The sequence below is a fragment of the Anguilla rostrata genome, chromosome 4 (genome assembly GCF_018555375.3).
Source record: "Anguilla rostrata isolate EN2019 chromosome 4, ASM1855537v3, whole genome shotgun sequence".
Lineage (NCBI taxonomy): Eukaryota > Metazoa > Chordata > Actinopteri > Anguilliformes > Anguillidae > Anguilla > Anguilla rostrata.
This window is the reverse complement of record NC_057936.1, coordinates 3,134,378-3,151,680: the sequence shown is the minus strand read 5'-3', so window position 1 is coordinate 3,151,680 and position 17,303 is coordinate 3,134,378. Positions and strand designations below refer to the sequence as shown.

General features: G+C 52.5%; 1 protein-coding gene across 1 annotated transcript in view; it reads right to left on the bottom strand.

Moving 5' to 3' along the window:
* The window catches only part of csnk1g2b (casein kinase 1, gamma 2b), a 46,491-nt gene that overhangs the window by 11,626 nt on the left and 17,562 nt on the right, over positions 1 to 17,303 (bottom strand). The window contains exon 3 of the mRNA XM_064330092.1: positions 6,107 to 6,176. Within this exon, the coding sequence (XP_064186162.1) occupies positions 6,107 to 6,176 (70 nt within the window). The remainder of the gene's footprint in view (positions 1 to 6,106; positions 6,177 to 17,303) is intronic.

Here is a 17,303-nt window from a genome sequence, read left to right as displayed (position 1 = left end):
CCCCCACCTCGGGAGGTCTCGTCGCTGCTCGGAAACGCCACTGTGACATCACCGCTCCGCTGCCATGGAAACAAAGTCAATCTCATCCGGAGGCTGCCCTTCGGGGATCTCGCCGTTGCCGGGAAACGCCATTGTGACATCACAGCTCCCCTCCACGGTCATCACCGGCTGTCATTATCCACCAGACCAGTTTGACTTCTGCTTTAAGGTCAAACTGACCTGTGCTGAAGTCACTTCACTCCCGTTTCAATTCAGCCAACTGCAGACAGGCCTAAATCAACTGCAATTCGCTTTCATGAATCAAAAAAAAAAGGTGTGTTGCTAAATCACTGGAGCGATTTTGGGCTCATTAGCGTGGACCGAAGCGAAACGGAAGCGACCGCAGGTCTGAATCACACGGCCCCTCTCTGAGTCAGCCGCTACAAATCAGCTCCTTTACGTGCCTCCCGTCCGTGCGAGCGCGGAGAGAAAGCGCAGCTGCTGCTGCCCGGAAACCTCCTGTAACACGATCTCCTGTCCACTCGGACCGCAGCCAGCGCCCCCACCCACCCGGTCCGCTCGGGCAGCAGCCAACGCCCCCACCCACCCTGTTAACGGCGTAAGAGAATCACAGCCCGGCGATGTGAAACGCCTGCGTTTGGTCGGCTGCGTGTGGAGCGTTAGCGTCTTCCGTTGGGAAAACTGGGTCCGTCTCTCTTCCCGAACGGCGGGCTCGTTCTCTCTCCGTTTCCCCTCCGTTCGGTGCTTTGGATTGGCCATTAGCACCCCCAGACACAGACCCAGCGAGAGCGCCGTGCCGCGAGGTTGGCGGATTATAGCGGGATTTACGCCCGTCACCTGACCCCGCTACGTCATTCCTGTGGGGGGGGGGGGGGAGCAGGTGTGGCACACCTGTCCGGAACTTCAGGCTTCAGGGTGCGGCAAGCAATGACAGCTACAACGGGACAACAGACCAGCGACTCACCCTGCGTATAGAGCCAACATGGCGGTCTGTGCGGTCTTTGAGCCAAAATGGCGGTCAACGAGGACAATCAGTGACCATCCATTTCCAGAATTCCAATTCATTCTAATGTGGAGGCGTTTAGGGCGGGGGAATTGTCGCCCATCGCAATTTTTCAGCCCATTCCAAACATAAACACATCTGGAACGTGTTTTTTAAACGATCCTGTGTGGAAACAAGTTCCCAAAACTGCAGCAGTAGAGGGTAGACACCAGGGCATACCTAGCACATAAATTAACTTACAGTACCAAAGACAACATATGGACTCAGGCTTAAATTCACCAGATGGTCCAACTCTCAAAGTTTTTTTTTTTTTCCCCTCGACCTCATCACACTGTCACATAAAACCATGTCTCGCAAGGTTATCATTGCTGGCAATTTACCCAACAGTATTTAGCCACTTAGTCATGCATGTATTCCCTAAACAGGGATTAGGGTTGCTCTCTAAAGCAGCTCTGCTCAGTCGATATGATTCAGGCTCCATAAGTTGCTCTTTAAAGCAGTTCTGCTCAGCCCATATGATTCAGGCTCCATAAGTTGCTCTCTAAAGCAGCTCTGCTCAGCGCATATGATTCAGGCTCCATAAGTTGCTCTCTAAAGCAGCTCTGCTCAGCCCATATGATTCAGGCTCCAGAAGTTGCTCTCTAAAGCAGTTCTGCTCAGCGCATATGATTCAGGCTCCATAAGTTGCTCTCTAAAGCAGCTCTGCTCAGCCCATATGATTCAGGCTCCATAAGTTGCTCTCTAAAGCAGCTCTGCTCAGCCCATATGATTCAGGCTCCATAAGTTGCTCTCTAAAGCAGCTCTGCTCAGCCCATATGATTCAGGCTCCATAAGTTGCTCTCTAAAGCAGCTCTGCTCAGCCCATATGATTCAGGCTCCATAAGTTGCTCTCTAAAGCAGCTCTGCTCAGCGCATATGATTCAGGCTCCATAAGTTGCTCTTTAAAGCAGTTCTGCTCAGCGCATATGATTCAGTATTAACAGCAAAGGCACTGCAGAGCCACTGGTTCCAGCACACCGAAGGCCCAGCGCAGGCCAGGGCTGCAGTTTGGGCCCACGCTCCCCTGCTAAGAGTCAGGGACGCACGGACACAATCACACTCATTATGGCTCAGAGAGAGAGTGGCCCACTCAGCCAGAGAGACTGCAGGACACAACGTCCCCACACAGTGAGGGAGAGGGGGAGGCACAGGGAGAGAGAGGGAGGGAGGGAGGGAGAGAGAGAGGGAGAGAGAGAGGGAGGGATAGAGATAAAGAGAGGGAGGGAGAGAGAGAGAGAGAAAAGAGGGAGAGATAACAGACAGAGAGAAGCCAGAGAGGAGATGGAGAGAGATAGAGAGGAGAGAGGGAGGGAGAAAGGGAGAGAGAAAGAGAGAGGGCCTGTATAAAAGATTCAGAGCAGAGTGTATGCAGAAACTTTGGAGACTCGGCCAAGCTGAAACGCGATCATGTGACCCGCACCCGCCGGCCGGGCCGAGCGGGAACCAGAGCACGGGACGGGTCACGCCAGCCGCCCCGGTGAATAAAACACCCTCTCGCCAGCGGGACGGGGAGCGCCATCGCTTAAAAATCCGAAAGCAGCTACCTGCTGCAAATAATGACTGAGCAGAGGCTAGCAGCAAGATTTCACTCACACACACAACCACACGCGCACATGCATGCGCACACACAGATGCTGTAAAACACCGTGTGCGTGCGTGTGCACATGCGCAGCTGGTGCAGTCAGGCAGGATCTACACGCTAAATAATTGATGGTGGCATAAAAAGTGCATGACCGTTTTAATGCACTTCCAGCTCCAGTGCACGCGGGGGGGGGGGGATTCTGTGATTTGGGATCTTCCACATCACACGAGCAGCTGTCCATTCATTTACGCATCTCTTCCCCAGCTCCCTTTACCGAAATGACGTTTCTCAGTGAGTGTAATCTTGGCCCTTAAAAGCACATTCAGTTCAGAGCTACACTTCAAACGACCAGAGCACAGGAAGCGACAGCAGCACAATCTGTTCCCCTGCAGGGCAGGGGGTCTGTGTGGGCCTGTTCCAGACTGCACTACAGGGCAGGCGGTATGTGTGGGCCTGTTCCAGACTGCACTACAGGGCAGGGGGTCTGTGTGGGCCCGTCCCACAGACTGCACTACAGGGCAGGGGGTCTGTGTGGGCCTGTTCCAGACTGCACTACAGGGCAGGGGGTCTGTGTGGGCCTGTTCCAGACTGCACTACAGGGCAGGGGGTCTGTGTGGGCCCGTCCCACAGACTGCACTACAGGGCAGGGGTCTGTGTGGGCCCGTCCCACAGACTGCACTACAGGGCAGGGGGTCTGTGTGGGCCTGTTCCAGACTGCACTACAGGGCAGGGGGTCTGTGTGGGCCTGTTCCAGACTGCACTACAGGACAGGGGGTCTGTGTGGGCCCGTCCCACAGACTGCACTACAGGGCAGGGGGTCTGTGTGGGCCTGTTCCAGACTGCACTACAGGGCAGGGGGTCTGTGTGGGCCCGTCCCACAGACTGCACTACAGGGCAGGGGGTCTGTGTGGGCCCCTCCCACAGACTGCACTACAGGGCAGGGGGTCTGTGTGGGCCTGTTCCAGACTGCACTACAGGGCAGGGGGTCTGTGTGGGCCCGTCCCACAGACTGCACTACAGGGCAGGGGGTCTGTGTGGGCCCGTCCCACAGACTGCACTACAGGGCAGGGGGTCTGTGTGAGCCTGTTCCAGACTGCACTACAGGGCAGGGGGTCTGTGTGGGCCTGTTCCAGACTGCACTACAGGGCAGGGGGTCTGTGTGGGCCTGTTCCAGACTGCACTACAGGGCAGGAGGTCTGTGTGAGCCCGTCCCACAGACTGCACTACAGGGCAGGGGGTCTGTGTGGGCCCGTCCCACAGACTGCACTACAGGGCAGGAGGTCTGTCCCAAAGTACCCATAAAGCTCCTTCTGCAGAGTCAGCCCACGGGGACAGATAAGGGAGGGGAGGGGCTTCCTCTTCTGCATCCTGGTGTATTGTGGGAGAAAGCCGCAAAGGGCTCAGGCAGAGGAGCTTTAAGGGGACCCCCCCGAGGAGCTCAGATATAAATAACCGAGAACAGCCCTCCACACGCGCGCGCAGAACACACACACACAGGCACATACACATACACACACACACACACACATACACACACACACACACACACGCAGGCACGCACAGACACAGACACACACGCACAGACACACACACACACACACCACACACACACACACACACACAGACACAGACACAGACACAGACACAGACACACACACACATACAGGCACGTACATGCATTCACCCACACACACAGGCAGAAAAACCCTCCAGTCCAGCGATCAAACAGGCAGTGGGGATTTCTCCGCTAGCTGGTGCTTCTCATTAAAGGCTCAAAGGGATGAAAGAGCAGCCGTCACCAGCCCAGTCACATTCATGGTAATTACAGTAAAAACGGCCTGTAGGGTCTGCCTGCCCCACACCCCCCCCATACTGACAAAGAGATGGAAGATCCCAACTGCCGACAGAGCACGTCTCATTGGAATCTCCGGGTGGACCGCGCCATTACATACATAAGAGGGGGGGGAACACAATTAAAGATGCTGTTAACAACCCAGCACTCACTCTTATTTTCAGACCTCATCCGGGCCCGTGGGATTAATTACCCACAATCCACAGGGGCGTGATCGGACAGGTTTGGGCATTTACACGATCAAGGACAATGGGATTATAATCTAGCATCAAAACACACAAGTGCAGTAATTAGGCACGACAGTAATGGTGATTTATGGGGCCACTGTGGACGAACGCGATTCAAGGCAAGATTTTATTTAGCGGGAAAACCGGCAGAGAAACAGTACAACACGCACCCGCCATTGTGGAAACAAGGACTTTCTTTTTTTTTTTAGTTTTTTCAATCTCCGGTCTTTTTTTTTTTTTTTTTAAAGCCGCTTTCTGCCATTTCCACGACACCACTCCGAACAATTCGCACAGCCATAACCGGAGAAACGTTTAAATTTACTCTGCGGAACAGGGACGGAAACGCTTACGATCGCGCGTTTCCGCCATCAAACTCCCGAAACACCCTCCTGCTTTTAAACCTCCCCACAGCTTTTTAATTACCGCTGCCACGGCCGTCTCAGTCGCCATCTGATGACTGTAACTCGTGTTTGTGTACCGTCTTCGTCTAACTTTGTGTTTCACGTCAGGTCCCGCTTGCAAAAGAGATTTTCCATCTCAATGGGGGTTTTTCCTGGTTAAAGGTTAAATAAACGAAGGGTTAAAAAACGCAGCAGCTCCGTCCTGCAGCGGCAGCCCCAGCCAATCGGGGGGCAGAGCACAGCAGGGCCGTGGAAAAGACGTGCAACGCCACGTGCTTCGCATCTGTCACCACCTCCCCCTCTAAACCCCTTACGCCCGTCAATCTCCGCTCTCCATGTGATCAGTCACCTGTCACTAAAACCCCTCCCCCCCCGCCCCCCCCACCGCAGAGCTCTCCACTGTATGGGACAACCCCTCCCCCCCCACCGCAGAGCTCTCCACTGTATGGGACGGCTGTGTGGCATGGTGATTAGGCAGCTGGGCTTTAACTCAAGCGGTTGCAGGTTCAAATCCCTTTACCCATTTACCAAATCAAGACAAGGCTACTTACAACTACACATGACCTCAACAGTAGGGCACTGCCATAGTATTCTTGAGTCAGGTATTTAACATCTATTGTTCCACTAATATCTAGATATATAATGGGCGGGAGTGTAGTATAATGGTTAGGGAACTGGTCTTGTATCCCAAAGGTTGCAGGGTCAATTCCTGGGAAGGACATTGCCGTTGTACCCTTGTACCCTATGTACCCTTAAGTTATGTAAACTTGCATTGCTTCAGTATATATATCCAGCTGAATAAATGGATACAATGTAAATGCTGTGTAAAAAGTTGTGCAAGTCGCTCTGGATAAGAGCGTCTGCTAAATACCTGTAATGTAATGTAATGTAATGAAACCACATTTAAAAAACAGAACTGCTGAAGCAGAATTGCTTTGGATAAGAGTATCTGCTGAATGCAAAGTAGAAGGGAAAGGCTTGAGGTGCCATTTCTGTCCTCACCTGAATTTCCCAACTGTTTGTAAAACCGATATTCCAAATGTAGCTGGGGAGCTCGGGACTTAATGGGTTCCTGCAAAACAGAAGAGACAGAAAAAAACAACAAGTTTAGAACAAACATCAATTAAAAAGGGTACAATGCTTTACAGCAGGGCTGCCCTTCCCTATTCCCGGAAATCCACGGTCCTGTCTGTTCACTCCAACCCTAATTTGGCACACCCGAGTCGAATAATTATCAGCTGGATGAGATCTCTAGCTGCTGGATGAGGTGTGGTGTGTTTGGGTTGGAAGGAAAACCTACAGGACAGTAGATCTCCAGAAACAGGGTTGGGCAGCCCTGCTCTAGCTGCTGGATGAGGTGTGGTTTGTTTGGGTTGGAAGGAAAACCTACAGGATGATAGGGTTGAGGACAACAAACTCAATACCAACAGATCAAGGATCACCATGAAAATTCCCTTTCTTAGAATTATGAATGAAATGGAGGGGGATTAAGTGGATATAGTACCTAAGCTGGGATTTCTGCACACGTAACTGCAATCAGAGCTGCGATTAGACCAGGCCACTGCCCAAGCGCAGAACACGACACAACATCTCTCGCGGTCTCATAACATCTGTGAACACTGCACCCCTCCAGAACTGGAGTTAAACCTGCAGGCCCTGTGGCCCTCCAGGCCTGGAGTCAAAACTGCAGCCCTCCAGAACTGGAGTTAAACCAGTAGACAAGCACCACTCCGGGACTGGAGTTAAATCTACAGACACTGTGCCCCCTCCAGGACTGGAGTTAAACCAGTAGACAAGCACCACTCCGGGACTGGAGTTAAATCTGCAGCCTTCCAGGACTGGAATCAAACCTGCAGCCCTCCAGGACTGGAGTCAAACCTGCAGCCCTCCAGGACTGGAATCAAACCTGCAGCCCTCCAGGACTGGAGTCAAACCTGCAGCCCTCCAGGACTGGAATCAAACCTGCAGCCCTCCAGGACTGGAATCAAACCTGCAGCCCTCCAGGACTGGAGTTAAACCTGCAGCCCTCCAGGACTGGAGTTAAACCTGCAGCCCTCCAGGACTGGAGTTAAACCTGCAGATGCTGTAGCTTTAAATACTTAAATTCACACCCAATTTGAGCAGAAAAACTGTTGAAAACCATTCACCTGTCCCAGCAAATGAGGAGGGCAGCTTTGAGCACAGGCTACGTCCCTCCGATCCCACCATAAATCAGTACTCCACATTTAAAAAGGAAATTAAAAAACGGAAAGCGCACAGACTTCAAATTGCCAATTACTGTACCAATTATTCACTGTACACGGGGAGATACTAAAGCACTTACACGCTCATAAAAACCACATGAAGCGCTTTACGACCTTAATAAAACCGCTCCGCTCAGGCACCTGAGCGCAGGACGGGGACGACTGACAGATCATTAGAGGCAGGACACGTTCTAAAGATGCCATCTTTAAAATAAAAAAATAAAAAATAAAAAACACGTTGAGCAACTGCATTGTCATGAGGTAAAACTCACGTGATTGGTTAACTATGCAGCGCCCACACACTGCGCACGTGACGGCCTTATGTCATAAAGCGCAGCTAAGCTCCACCCCCCAGGTATCTGATGCAATGACACACACACACACACACTCGCGCACAGACACACACACACACACTTCTGAGCGTAAAACATAAGACCATGGACATCACTGACATATGACTCCGCCTGCTCCAGCTCATTAGCATGTGGCTGTTTGACGTGATTGGTCGGGGTGAGGGGAGGAGAAATGGCCCGTTTCAGAGGAACAGAGAGTCTCGAAACACCGTCCCGTGTGTGTGTGGTGTGTGTGTGTGTGTGTGTGAGAGAGTGTGTGTGTGTGTGGGGGGGGGTGTGTGTGTGTGTGAGAGGTGTGTTGTGGTGAATGTGTGTGTGTGTGTGTGTGTGTGGTGTGTGTGTGTGAGAGTGTGTGTGTGTGTGTGTGTGTGTGATGTAGAGGTGTGTGTGTGTGTGTGTGTGTGTGTGTGTGTGTGGAGAGTGTGTGTGTGTGGTGGGTGATGGTTGTGGTGTGTGTGTGCTTGCGTGTGTGTGTGTGTGTGTGTGGTGCGTGCATGTATGTGTGTGTGTGTGTGCGTCTGTGTGTGCGTGTGCGTGTATGTATGTGTGTGTGTGTGTCTGGGGCAGCTGTCCCACAGGCCAGGAGGCCCTTCAGCATCCGCCTGCCCTCCAGCGCAGCTGCCACCTCCACACCACCTTCCCACAAAAACCTCCTGTCAATCAAATCAGGGACCCAGGCAACCTGGAGGCCCTGAGGGGAGGGGCCTAGGACCTGCCATTTTAACACTGTTCCTGGATCAGCAGTGAGACACACAAAGTGGGGAGTTATGAGGCAGAGAGAGATCCTGGTTAAACAAGACCAGGTTAAAACCTAGTATATGGCTGGACCGAACACACGTGATCCGGCCAACCAATGGTGTACCTTCATCACTCAGTCAGTCAGTCACTCAGTCAGTCAGTCACTCAGTCAGTCAGTCAGTCAGTCAGTCACAGACATTCGCGTTTGTAGGGCTGACCCCGCTGTTGCGGTACAGCCAAAAAGGGAGGAGCTGCTTCCAGAGTCACTACATATTTACGGCACTGCAGTGCTACTTTATCCTCTGGGGGGGAGCGGTGGGGGGGGGGGGGAAGCATCCGCATATCTCATATGGAGGGATATCCTTGTGGAGCCGAAAGTCCTTCTGCCTTCATCGCTTCCGTCAGACTTAATTAAACAGCAGAAATACGAGGAGAAAATTTTTTATCTTTTTTATTTTTAAAAACTGCTTACGAATCAAGTCCAGAGTACAAATCAGAGCGGGTCCATCACATTTAAAAACCCCGTAAGACCGTTTGAGCTGAGCCCATCAGGGGGGGGGGGGTGAGAGGGGGTAATGCCATCTCTGCTCTGGGAATAGCGTGATGAAGCCAAATTCATTCTCTCCGCACTGAAAAATTAATGAGGTTTAGAAAAGGAGGTGAGGGGGGAAAAAAGAAAAAAGACTTGACGCAGCTGAGAGAAATTCAGCAGGACGCTTTCAGTGATCCCCATTCGCCCCATCCGCCCCATACACATGCAGCGCTGAGGCCGGTGTTATCTCATTAGGGTGAGGACGGCGGGGGGGCAGACGGGGGGGGGGGGGTGTTCCTGGTCACGCTCTGCCACGCTGGAGTGCTTTCTGCACAGATTACAGGATGATCTGATCCCAATCGCATCATTACATCAGAGCTGCCTCCCACTTAACAACTCTCACTGCCTCTCTAACACACACACACACACACACACACACACACACACACCCCCAAACACACACACACACACACACACACACACATCTCTCTCTAAACACAACACAACACTACACACACAACACTCTCATCCTCTCAAACACCACACACCACACACACACACACACACACTCTCTCTCAACACACAAACACACACTCTCTCTCTCTCAAACACACACACACACACACTCTCTCTCTCTCTCTCAAACACACACACACACACACACACTCTCTCTCTCTCTCAAAAACACAAACACACACACACTCTCTCTCTTCAACCCTCTCTCTTAAAAACACACACAACACACACACACACCCTCTCTCTCTCTTAAACACACAACACACACACACCTCTCTCTCTCTAAACACACAACACACACAACTCTCTCTACACACACCTCTCTCAAACAAAACACACACACACACACTCTCTCTCTCTCAAACACACAAACACACATACTCTCTCTCTCTCAAACAGAGACACACACACACACACACACTCTCTCTCTCAAACACACAAACACACATACACTCTCTTAAACACACACACAAACACACACACTCTCTCTCTTAAACACACACACACACACTCTCTCTCTCTGAAACACACAAACAACCTTCATGTATTACTATTTTTATTTTATTTTTTCTAATGTTACTGTTTCATACTATTCTGTCTGTTTGATTTTATGTCTCACTGTATACTCTTGTATGTATTTTATGTTCGGACCCCAGGCAGATTAGCTGCACACTGCGTATTGCTAATGGGGATGCTAAATAAATAAATAAATAAACCCCGGACTCTAAAGGACACACAAACAAACACACACATGCTCTCACTTTCACTCTCTCAAACACACACACACACGCTCCACTTTCACTCTCTCAAACACACACACTGGGCTGGGGGGGCCAGTTTGGTAAATGTGAAGGGGGAGGGCAACATGGCTGCAACCTGGTTCAGGAGGGGGCCACCTACATAAAAGTTCCAAAGGTTCAATGAGTGTATCAAAGTAAAGCTCAGCTCCTACGGGGTGGGGGGGGTGGGAAAAAAAACAGTGCAAAGAATGCACACACCCCCTCCCTGTCTCTCTGCAACAGTCACAGTCAGTACCCATGATAGTACCCCCCCACCGAAACGCTGAAGATTGAGACAGGCAGCTGAATGGTCTACAGCCATATAACTGAATGTACGTGGGGTAGTGTAGCTGGCCCTGTGTGGGTGGGAGTGGGAGGAGCATAGTAGGCCCCCAGTGTGTGTGGGGCAGGATGAGGAGGAGTGAGAGGGAGAGGAACAGCTGGCATGTGATCAGCGCATCTCCGATTACTGATCACATTTCAGGTTCCAGATGGAGCCAGCAGCAGGAAGGAAGGCCTGGGAACATCGGGAACGCTGGGAATACTGCGAACACCAGGAACGCTGGGAATACTGGGAATGCCCGGAACACTAGGGAATACTGGGAAATACTGGGAACACCGGGAATGCAGGGAACCACCGCGCTTCTCCTAATCCCGCCTCATCGCTCCCACCTCATCCCCCCTGGCACTCTCCTGGACCCATCAGTCATGCTTTTCAGCCTAAGCGCACCCAAACCCGAACTCCGCCCCCCCCTGCACACGTCACAGGCTCGCCTGAAAAAGAGGAGGGCTGGGGGCGGAGCCTGTTCCTCCACCCTCAAACCCTTTTCATTCGCTCGTACCACCAGGAAAGCAGCATCACAGAAATCTCCTTTTATCTCTACCCCCCCACCCGCCCCCCTTCCCCCGAATCTTCGGCGAATCACGGCCTAGACACGACCGAGCCTGGCGGGAAGAGGAGAGGCGGGAGCGCAGGAAGGACGACGCCTCCCTCGTTCCCCTGTCCTCCTGTCTCTTCCCCCCTCCCTTCCCCTGATAAGTAGGACAGGCCCAGACCAGTTCCAGTTCTTCAGAGGTGACGAAAGAAACAAGTCTGTTTGAGGAAGTGCACGTCAGTGATCTGCACGGCTTTGTTGGCGGTAACTGTCCGTCGCGAAGCGAAAGCTCTCCCTCCGTCTGGGCCCCACCCGTCCCAAAGCCTGCTCGACCGAAATCCTGGGGCTGAGATAAGGCCTGCTCCGTGGGCGTAGCAGGCAAAACGAGTTTTAAGCCCCGTTCACCAGTCTCACCCCCTCCACCCACCCCCACCCCCCGTACCTTTATCGTTCTGGAGAAAAATAATCAGGAAGACAGGAGGTGAATGACAGAACAGCCTTCCCTAGCTTTACGTTAACAGACACGGGGAACTCCCAAGTCAACTTTCAATAACAAAATATAAAAAACAGCACATCGTTCTTCCTGATCCAGAAGCCTTGTGTGGATTCGGTGAGCACCACTGGGGGGTCGGGGGTGCGGAGTGGGGGGGGTTTACTTGCAGCAAAGCACTTCTATCGGTCGCAGCAAGGTCACCGCGACCTTGACTGACCCGCCCCAGGTTCAGCTGAAGGGCAGGAGGCACTGCCAGAGAGACGGACAGCAGGAAGAACGAAAGAACGGAAATGGAGGGAGGGAGGGAGGAAGAGAAGCACAAACAGGTGAGACTGCTGGGCTGAGATAATTATACACACAGACACACACACACACACACGCACACACACACACACACACACACGCGCGCGCGCGCGCACACACACACACACACACACACAGGGTAGACAAGAGGAGAAAGGAACCGGTATGTTCAGTTAAGCGGTTTTATATGCATTTTTGCGCAGCGCTATCTGCAGGCAGCACGAATCCCATCTGAAGCCACACAGGCGCTGCATGGACAGCACTGAGGCTTACAGCGCTGCAATGGACAACACTGATCACCAGCGCTGCAGGACAGCACTGGGCTCAACAGGCGCTGATTGGACAGTACTGGGTAGCACACATGGCGTGATGGACAGCACTGAGGCCACACAGGCGCTGCATGGACAGCACTGAGGCTCTCACAGGCGCTGCATGGACAGCACTGAGGCTCACACAGGCGCTGCATGGACAGCACTGAGGCTCACACAGGCGCTGCATGGACAGCACTGAGGCTCACACAGGCGCTGCATGGACAGCACTGAGGCTCACACAGGCGCTGCATGGAAAGCACTGAGGCTTACATGCCGCAATGTGCAGATAAACAAACACTGATCACCAGCCTGACACGCAAAAGAAAGATAAAGCGGATTCAACAGGAATAAACAAACTTCCCCTGTGTGTGTGTGTGTGTGTGTGTTGTTATGCACACTTTGAGCTGTGGGACACGCCCTGAGCACGCACAACTACAGCGCATTTACAGCACGTTTACTACAGTACAACTACAGCGCATTTACAGCACAACTACAGTGCATTTACAGCACGTTCACTACAGTACAACTACAGCACAACTACAGCAACAGCAGCACTGCCAGACGACTACAGCACAACAAGGGACAAAGCAGCACGTACAGACGTCATACAGCACAACTAAGCGGCATATTACAGCACAACACAGCATTACAGCACGTCACACACATACACACACAGCGCATTACACGCACAACACAGGCCGTTTCAGTACACGTTCACTACATTATACTACAGCGCAATCTACGGGTAGCAAAAACGCATCTTAGCATACACGCTTCACTAAGCACAACTACAGGCAATTCAGATACAGCATGTCCCCACTACAGCAACAGAAATACAGCGATTCACAGATAAACACAATTTACCAGTGATTTACAGCACGTTCACTACAGTACAACTACAGCGCATTTACAGCACAACTACAGCGCGTTTACAGCACGTTCACTACAGTACAACTACAGCGCATTTACAGCACAACTACAGGGCAAATACAGCACATTTACAGCACGTTCACTACAGCACAACTACAGCACATTTACAGCACAACAACAGCACATTTACAGAATGTTCACGGCAGCACAATTTCAGTACAGTTGCAGGTTTTTCTCTAACGGGTGCTAGTGTGTGAAAGTGCCCAGCTGAACTGAAGACTAGATCAGTGTGTGTGGGTACGGCAGAACAACAAAGAGCCTTTCACAACCTCGCCCCCCCATAGGGACATGAACTGTTCTTCTGCAGAGCTTTCTCTCTCTCTCTCTCACACACAATGACAGCAACGCAGGCTTGTTCCGGCCCAGCCTGACAGCGGTAGCAGATACACATGCTGGGGGGGAGGGGGGGTTTGGGGTTATCTAAGGCCCCCCCCTGCATGTGGTCAGAGAACAGCTGCAAAGAGCTGGAGCTTGGAGGTCACACAGGGATCCCAGAGCCCCAAGAACAGAGCGCAAAGAGCCTAGCACAGAGTCCCTAACACAGAGCCCCTAACACAGCCCCTAGCACAGAGTCCCTAACACAGAGCCCCTAACACAGCCCCTAGCACAGAGTCCCGAACACAGAGCCCCTAACACAGCCCTTAGCACAGAGCCCTCACAGAGCCCCTCGCACAGAAAGCCTAGCACAGAGAGCCCAGCACAGCCCCCTCACACAGAGCCCCCAGCACAGTCTTGCCAGCCCACTGAAGCAGAGTCCTCTGAGGGTACAGAGCCCCCAGCACAAGACCTAGCAAGAGCCGAGCCTAGTCCCGTCCCAGAGCCCCGCAGCCAGAGCCCTTACACAGCCCCTAGCACAGAGCCCTCAGCACAAAGCCCTCAGCACAGGGCCCCTAGCGCACAGCCTCTAGCACAGAGCCCCGGCTCTCACCGTTACTAACCTCATTTACCCCTGGGGAAACAGAACAGCCTGCAATACACTGAGAAATGTGTGTGAATATATTTGTGAAATGCCACAACACCTTAATGCATTTCAGTACATTTGCGGCACGTTGCTTTCCCGCACAGGGTAAACGTGCCATCACACCACGAGGGCGACAAGTCGCACATTCTAACCGAAGGAGACTTGTGCAACGCGCAGTTACAACCTGGTGTGGCCCCGAGGTTCACGGTAGGCGAGGTTGGGGGAGTGGGAAACTACATTTCCCAGCATTCCCGGATTAGATCAGCAGATCCCTCCCCCCCCCCCCCCCCACCTTCCCAACAAAGCTCTGGTGAGGCAGCGGTAAATTGAGGCCAGGGCCAGATATAGCAGAACAGCGCGGATAAAAATACCCAGACAGATGGGACGCCGCGCTGACAACACCGCTGCACAGACCCGGGATTTCAGAAGAATGGAATCACAACGCCAGGAAGCGGCTTTTCAGAGCTCGAGCACAAAAAAAAAAACACACAATAAAGAAAATAAAAATAAATCCGCTATAATGCGCACACGCGTTCAAGAATGATCGTACGCGGTGTAGGCAAGCACGCAGAGCGGAAGAGCAGGGCTCGGGTACAGCGTACCAGGCCCCTTTCCCAGAATGCACCACTTCCCCGGGCAGCTTTAAACGCCCCCCCTAATAAAACATGTATAAATACACCCGCCCGCGTTTAAAGGTGACAGCGAACCCCGAGCCACGCTCGCTAGCAGCTGTCACGGGACACACCCCCCCCCCCCCACACGCGTGCGGGACGGTGACGGATGGCGTTCACGAATCAAAGCCGCCGCTGCCGTTTCCGCCGCTGACCCCGCTGAGGCCCTTCCGGCCGCGTTCACGCCCCGCGGACGTTACTCACAGGATTCCGCGCTGATTGAATTACCCGAGGTGTCCCGTGGCTGATATTACTCTGAACAGGAACTCAGACGTAATTCCTAAACTGCACACAGACGAGGGAGGCCAGGCCACTGACTGACGGAGTGAGAACAGCAACAACATCAACATCAACAGCAACTACTGTTCAGTTGAGAGTTTGTTTCAAGCTTTGTTTTAAGTCAACCGTGTGTGAAAAAGACTCTGCAGGGCAAACACAAACAGGCAGCAGCATAACGGATGCAGAGGCACTGGGTGTGTGGCAGTTCAGGAACCCCAAACGGCTCTATTTATTCACTCTTGTTTACTTTTAATTTGCAACTCCAATTTTTTTTCTTTGAAGTATTTCTATTTTATCCCCAATTTTCCTTTAAAAGAATTTACACTTTTACTGGGAAGGGCAACCCCAGCGGTAAGACCGCCCCACATTAGCAGCCGCTTGCGTCCAATCAGGAGCGCGCAAACTTGCGGCCGCGCCCTCAGAAACGCGCGAGCAGCAGCAGCCGTCTGCGTCCCACGTGCAGCTGATGCAGCCGAAGCAGTCGCAGCACACAGAGGAGGGGCTACGGCAGGAAGGGGGCGGGACAAGCCTGCAAACTTCACCCCGCCTCTCCCCTGCAGGAAAAACCTCGGCCAATAGGATCGGGCCTTGGGGCACATCAATCCAACCAATGATTTGGGCGTATGTGGCATGTGGGACCGCCCTCAGCCCGCCCCCCGAAACCACGCCTGCTGTTGGGACCCGGCCAAGTGCGGGCCAAGAAACAAACTCCAACTGCCGCACCGCCCTGTACCCGGCGTGGAATGTGATCCTTAAATGTTACTGTGTCACATGTGCTGAGCACGGTCGTTATGGTGCCGTGGCCAAATAAGTTAAGTGCACTGCACTGTACTCCAGCCTCACTCCGGCCTCACTCCAGCCTCACTCCAGTCTCACTCCAGCCTCACTCCAGCCTCACTCCAGCCTCACTCCAGCCTCACTCCAGCCTCACTCCAGTCTCACTCCAGTCTCACTCCAGCCTCACTCCAGTCTCACTCCAGTCTCACTCCAGTCTCACTCCAGTCTCTCTCCAGCATCTCTCCAGTCTCACTCCAGCCTCACTCCAGTCTCTCTCCAGCATCTCTCCAGTCTCACTCCAGTCTCTCTCCAGCATCTCTCCAGTCTCACTCCAGCCTCACTCCAGCCTCACTCCAGTCTCACTCCAGTCTCTCTCCAGCATCTCTCCAGCATCTCTCCAGCATCACTCCAGTCTCACTCCAGTCTCTCTCCAGCATCTCTCCAGCATCTCTCCAGTCTCACTCCAGTCTCTCTCCAGCATCTCTCCAGTCTCACTCCAGCCTCACTCCAGCCTCACTCCAGTCTCACTCCAGTCTCTCTCCAGCATCTCTCCAGCATCTCTCCAGCATCACTCCAGTCTCACTCCAGTCTCACTCCAGCCTCACTCCAGCCTCTCTCCAGCATCTCTCCAGCATCTCTCCAGCATCTCTCCAGTCTCACTCCAGCTTCACTCCAGCTTCACTCCAGTGCATGAGAGAAACGTCAGCGCACACCACCACTGCCTTCTGCAAACAAACTGCGTCACTGCTGCCAGTAAAAAAATGAATAAATAAATACATTTCTGAAAAGACGTTTATTCTGTGTGTGGCCCTGCGATTGGCGGCCTGTCCAGGGTGTAGTCCTGCCTCTCGCCCAATGCGAAAAGGGATAGGCTCCAGCACCCCCCAACTGACCGACCAGAGGGGGCGCCACTGAGCAATACAGCGGGGAATACCCCAGCCAATGAAACGTTTCCTCCCTAGGCAATACAGCTGCCCTCTAAACCCCCCATCCCCACCCCCCACCCCGCCTCACCGTGGCCCAGCCTCTGAGCTGGAGGGGATAATAAACTCTGAATTTTCATTTATTTTCAGGCCAGGAAAACCAGCCATGAATGTGATGCATGAAAACATAGGCCTACTATCCAATCACTGCCACGAACAAAGGCCTTCTCAGTTCACTCACACACGAGACACTCTGCTGTGGCTTCTTTACAAACGTGCCACTATAAAATCTACCACTACAAAGGTTTCAGGTGGAAAGTTTTAACTTGATCATGAGAAAAAAATTTTCTTTATTTTAAGCAACATTTTACCTTTTTCTTTTTTGCTCAACTCTTACATAGTACACTCTACTGCTTGTTTGCACTTCACACAGAAAACGTGATTCAAAAAGCAAAAAAAAATAAAATTCCAGAGGGCATTAATAACTTGGAAGAGAGCCCAGGTCAACATTAGGA